At 35.5% G+C, this 6,247-nt stretch overlaps 1 protein-coding gene across 1 annotated transcript; it reads right to left on the reverse strand.

Annotated features, from left to right (window-relative positions):
• Positions 1-227: 227 nt before the first annotated feature.
• Positions 228-2,124, reverse strand: LOC116194326 (bifunctional fatty acid conjugase/Delta(12)-oleate desaturase). Its single transcript, XM_031523115.1, has 3 exons — positions 1,995-2,124; positions 1,231-1,813; positions 228-1,019 (listed from the first exon to the last, which is right to left on the reverse strand). Exons 1-3 carry the CDS (start codon positions 2,086-2,088, stop codon positions 380-382), a joined length of 1,317 nt encoding a protein of 438 aa, XP_031378975.1. The 5' UTR covers positions 2,089-2,124; the 3' UTR covers positions 228-379.
• Between the last annotated feature and the right edge of the window lie 4,123 nt (positions 2,125-6,247).

Genomic DNA, 6,247 nt, shown 5'->3' on the forward strand with positions numbered 1-6,247 from the left:
CAAATAGCCTCATCGAACGATGAAATAAACTTGTTACAAAGCTATCTCATCGAACAATGAAACAAACTTGCTACAAAGCTATCAGTTTATTATATCCCTAATTTATATTATACAATTACTTTAAATTTATAAATATAAAAGCCCCGCGCAATGCACAGGTAAGTGCACTAGTTTATTTTATTATTATCATACCATTTTTTGAATTTATTGTATATGTTTACTTACTATTATCTTTCATAATTTTTTAATAATATAAATTATTTATTTGATTTTTAACAAAAACATACGGTTTGATCCATTGAACCTTAGTTGGACCCTTGAACCTATGAACTCATATCTCGACTGGCTCGATATTAGGTTCGATTCTAATAACACTCATTCAGAACTTGCTCTTGAACCATAGCACCCCTTTGCTGCCAGTGCCATCAGCTTCTACGTACAAACACTCCTTGGCCTCCCTCCACAATGCTCTCCAAATGGGCGTCCTATCAAACTTGTAGTAGTCCTTCAAGATTGGCCTTATGGACACAGTAGCCTCCTTGGCATTGTAATGGGGCATTGTTGGGAAGAGGTGATGGATCACGTGAGTGTCTGTTATGTCGTGGAAAACCTCGTTTAGAAAACCGTAATCTCGATCAACTGTGGCTAGTGCCCCTCTCAGCCAGTCCCATTCGTCTGAGTTGTAGTGGGGGAGTGCAGGATGAGAGTGTTGAAGGAAGGTTATTAACACCACGAATGCATTTAATATGAGGACTGGGACTCCGTAGATGCTGAGAAGCCATGGGAGGCCTTTCGTGGTGGCTAGCCGGTAGAGGATGTAGTAGATGGCTAAAATCCCGATATTCGAGACGTGGACCCAGAACCGCTCTCTCAAGTTGAATATCTGAGCATTGGGGTTGTAATGGGATGCGAAGCCATCATAGGGCCTACCCGACGCATTGAATGCCAGGTATGATGGCCAGCCCACCAGTAGAGTCAGCGTTAGGGTTAGAACTCGGCCAGGGGTGTTGTTGAAGAACCTGTGCAAATGTAATGGTTCACAAATTTAACATATGATGATAGTACCATTTCCGGTTCACTTAACTATATTAAGATCGATAAAGAGGCGATCTTGACAGCATGACGATCATCATTAATACTATTATTAGATATATCGAGCAAAAATACAATGAATAAATTAAAATAGGCAGCTGGAATAATCATTCTAAGTAAAAATGTTGCCAAATTTACCTGTAATACCACTGGACACCATCCTTGTGCCTCGGGACAAATACCTCGTCATGCTCGACGGAGTTGGTGTTGGAGTGGTGGCGACGGTGGCTGTACTTAAATGGAAAGTATGGGACGAGGAGCGATGTGTGGAGGAAGAAGCCCACTGCATCATTTACCCAGCCGTAATTGCTGAAAGCCTGGTGGCCGCACTCGTGGGCAATGACCCAGATGCCGAGCATGTTCGATCCCTGCAAGAACCAGTAGACCGGCCAAGCCATGCAGGCAAGTGGTTTCGGAAGGAGCGGGATGTAAGTGACGGCAGAGTGGTAAAAGAGGAAGGCTAGGGCGAAGTCGCGGATGAGGTACGATGAGGACATGAGGAGCGAGCGGTGGAAGCAGTGCGGCGGGATTGCGCTCCGGAGGTCGCTCAAGGTGAAGGGCGGCTTCGAGTGAGGGGCTCTTCGGGCAATGTCGACCTCATGGTTAGGCTTTATGTCGAGTTTGTTGATCTCTTGGTCGGGCCTTCTTTTGGTTAGGACAGGAGACATTGTTCCATCAGCTCCCATGTTTTGGGTGTAGTAGTAGGTGCTTTCCACTTTGCCTGTTTGAAGTTGAGATGGGCTTAATGATGTAATAATTAGAGATAATTATAAAAACAAACGAAGAGGAACATGACATGATCAAAACACACGCATAAGTAATTCCAGGCTTAGGACCTCATCGCATCCCAAAAGAAAAATAAATAAATAAATGCCAAAGTAATTAAGAGTAAGCTCCCATACCACTTTTCCTTGATCTCCGCCGTTGGAAAAGCACTTTCCGGCAGAGCTCTCTCCGCCCCCCTCTCTCGTCCTGCTGCATGAGAACACTTCCCATTCCCTTTATATATACACTAGAGAAAAGCCTGTGTTACGCACGGTGTCAAACGTAATTTTATCTTATTTGTAAATTATTGACATAGCTTGCTCTGTCTTACACATGAAATTAATTATTTTTTACAAGGATGAAATTTTTTTAATTAAAAGTAATTAAATTTTAAATAACAGCAATACTAGAGAGGAAAAACTAAAGAAAATATTCACCCAAAAAAATAAAAAAATATTATTATTTTATTAATTTTTTTATTATAAGGGAGTCAACGGACCAAATATTATGAAATAGAATTCTTAATAACTAATAAAAAGGCACGTGTAGTCCCACCGAGCATCGAACCTGAAATATCTCGGTTACGAGACGACGAAATGTGCTACTGCTACACTCTCTTAGATTTATTTTATTCAAATTCACCCGAGAGAAGGTAGATAGAAATTATGTTAGTTTAACTTTTTATGCTCAAGTATCTTTTAATCGAATGGTTCACAAATTTGCTATTTTTTTTTAATTTTTAATGGGTAATTTTGGAATTACGAAAATTACACAAACAGCCTCCATTTCACATATAGAATAATCTAGAGTAGAGCTTCCGTCCTTGCTACGCGTGGCATAGAAATTAATTAAAGATATATTAAAATCTTTCGAGAAAAAAAAAAGAAAATACATTAAAAATGAAACTGAAAAAGAAAAGGGAAAACAAAGGAAATGGAGGGTGAGTCGTGTAGAAACAGAGAGAGGAGGGTGAAAGGGGAAGTGGGATGTATACGTGACGAGAAAAGAGGAACCAAGGAAAACATTTGTAAGGAGTGATGAGTATAAAGGGTTTTATTATTCTGCCCTTTCATTCAATATGTTATTATTATTATTTTTCACTATAATGAGAGTTATTGAGGGTAAATTCGTTAAATCACAACAAAAATAACTATGCACCATATTCTCTTTATATAGCAGTACAAATAAATTTACGTACTATTTTTTTTGATCTTAAGGGAGGCTTACGGCTTACTATAAGAATAAAAAATAAAAAGAAATAATAAGATATGTAAATCCCACTAATAAAAATTGAATTCAGAACCTCTTGATTTTGTATTGTCGTCTTGTGGTATTGCACTAACTCGGATCAGTTCCTCACATAAAGATATATAACTTATTGATTGTTTATTTGGTACCTCGTCAAAACAAATGTATTTTTTATTGTCGATTCTGGGAATCTCGGTGTCGATAACATCTGGATCTAAAAAAGTTCGAACGACCAAAATGGGTTAGTTCGAGAGGCTCGACACTTATTTCACTTAAGTAAGATCTCGAGTTTGAATTTTAATGAATGCATAAAATCTACGCTTGGAGAGTTTCACCTTTTAGTGAGCCAATTCGATTAGATTGAATTAATTAAGACATAATTAAACTTTCGAATATGAGGATTCAAAAAAAAAAAAAGAGCTCGAACGATTGACCGAGTGAAATGGCTGCGATCCTCGGTTTGCATGCTCGAACTCTATAAGTAAACATCCGCATGCCTTTTTTTTTTTTTTTTTCGGTTGAAACATACGCATGCCTTTGTTAGTACAACACGGTAGAGCAATATTTAGTTTCTGTTTGACGGTTTTTCTTTCACTATAAGATGAATCAAAACGAAAGTGATATTAAATCTTCGATGGGAGAGTTTTATCTCTTAGTAAGTCAACCCGACTTGACTGAATTAATCGAAGTTCAATTAGACTTTCGGATATCAAAATTCACACAAAAAAAAAAAAATGAAAGTGACATTTACATGACCTAGAGATATTCCATATACCAGCATGCATGCGTGGGTAAATTTAGAGTATAAATCTGTAATAATTTACAGGTGCCACCTATCTTACAATTGCTCTAAATGAAAGAGACTGCTGCTGCGCTGCGGCACCAGGCATGCATGCATGGTCCAAATGTTTGGTCACTGAATTCTAGAGACAGCTGCTGGGCTGTGGCAAGCATGCAAGCATGGGCCAGATGTTTTTATTGTTGGTTAAGAAAAATTTCTCACGCAATTTCGGGAGGTCGAATATTAAAAATTATTATACGATCGACACGTTGGTCACTGAATTCAGCAAGTATATATTTTCCAATTTGCCAAGGTAACCAGGCATGGATCTAAGGGCGGCCGCCCCATTGGAAAAAAAACTACGAATTTCTTATACACCCGTCAAGTTTGCCATTTTTTATATGAAATTGCATATTATACCCTCTTAGCTTTACGATTTGATATATCTTTGTTTTCTTTTTAATTTTACCCCTCTTAAATTAAATTTCTAGACCCGTACCTCCAATTAACGACTTTGGAAAGATATATAACATTACAGTAATAAATAAAAATAGGTCCATTGACACAACGTAAAGAGTTGGGAAGTTTTTTGCATCCGCAGACTTTTTCTTTTATTCTATTTCAAAAATAAAATAAAAAATATATATATATATATTTAAAATTTTTGTCCCTTTTGTCGTTATTTAATTTTTTTCTCTATGAACTATTTGGTCCATGGGAAAAAAAAGAGAATTAAGAAATTTTTCTCAACCGCAAACTCTTTTTTCTTTTTATAAATATAATTACAGTTGGGAAGTTTTTTTTCCATCCCGCAGACTCTTTTTTTACTTTTAAAAAAATATATTTTATTTATTTATTTTTTATTTTTTTTAAATTTTGTCCCTTTTGTCGTTATTTAATTTTTTCTTCTCCATGCGCTACTTGGTCCATGGGCAAAAAGTAGAGAATTGGGAAATTTTTCTCAACCGCAAACTCTTTTTTTTTTCAAACTAAAATGGTTTGGCACTTGTTTCGCTTGAACAAGATCTCGGATTCGAATAATTGTGGATGTAGAAAATCCAAGCTAGGAGAGTTTTATCCCTTAGTGGGCCGACCCAGCTCGACTGGATTAGTCAAGACCCAATTAGACTTCCGAATATTAAAGTCCACATCGAAAAAAACTCTTTTTTTTTTCTAAATATAACTATTTATTTATTTTAAATTTTTAACTTTTAAAATTTTTGTCCCTTTTCTCATTATTCAATTTTTTATCTATGTGCTCTTTGGTATAAGGTAGTTCAACAGGTCTCGACAAATCTGCATGTATGAGATGCAGTCAAGTAACGAGTGAAACTTTCCCATTAGTGGATTTTCTCCATTAAAAGACTTGAACTCGAAATCTTACTTATGAAAAGAGTTGTTGAACAATCCAAACCAAACCACATTGATTGTTGCTATTTAAATTTTAATTGAAATAGTTTGAAATGAATTTACCTCGAAATAGTGAAATAGTGGATCAGAACTAACCTTTCTCCCTTATCTTTGGTTGTTAGTTTTTTTCTTTATTAAGTTTTTAATCCTTCTATTTTTTCTCGTCATTTTGACTATTTTTTACATGATAGATCATCTTATCGGTGTCCATTTAAAATAAGAAATAATGAGATAGAATGTAAAAGAGATGCGATCATACAAAAGAATGTAATTATCTTCTAATTATTATAATATTTGTATTCTCTCATCTATTATCAAATATTTGCTAATCAAATAAGGTTTTGATGTAGCATGAGTATCAGCGTTCATAATTTCATCTTTACGAGGAACATAAAAATTTGAATATATCATTCTCGATGGTATTTGACCACTCTATCATAAAAATTTATGTTTTTTATTTATTCTTTTCGAATCAAATCTTCTTCTTTTTTGAATAATTGCAATTTTATTAATACTTCAAGGATTTGAATATGCAAAGTACAAGTCAACAAAGTGCTTTACTAATTACATCAGGTCATGAAAACCCAAATTAGAGGCTAAACAGTAGAATTTGATTTTGTGAGTAAAGTTAGGTGGTGAAATTGCTTTCTGGCAAACCACATCTATAATATGAAGAATCAAGGCTTTATGATCCATTTTCTTGCCTTTGAAAATCCTAGAATTCCTCTCTCTCCATATTAAATAAATGTAACAAGTCCGACATAACTTTTTGATAATAATGTCCAGTGTTCTTCCCTTTCAAGAAGTAACAAGCTCCAATTTATGTTGGACACTAGCCCAAACTTCTCCGGTGATAGTACATGAGAAGAAAAGATGGTTATGAGTTTCCACTTCAATATTACATAATTCATAAAAAGATGATCCCTCCAAGCATCCCAAGACAACAATTTA

Source organism: Punica granatum, chromosome 2 (genome assembly GCF_007655135.1).
Source record: "Punica granatum isolate Tunisia-2019 chromosome 2, ASM765513v2, whole genome shotgun sequence".
Classification (NCBI taxonomy): Eukaryota; Viridiplantae; Streptophyta; class Magnoliopsida; order Myrtales; family Lythraceae; genus Punica; species Punica granatum.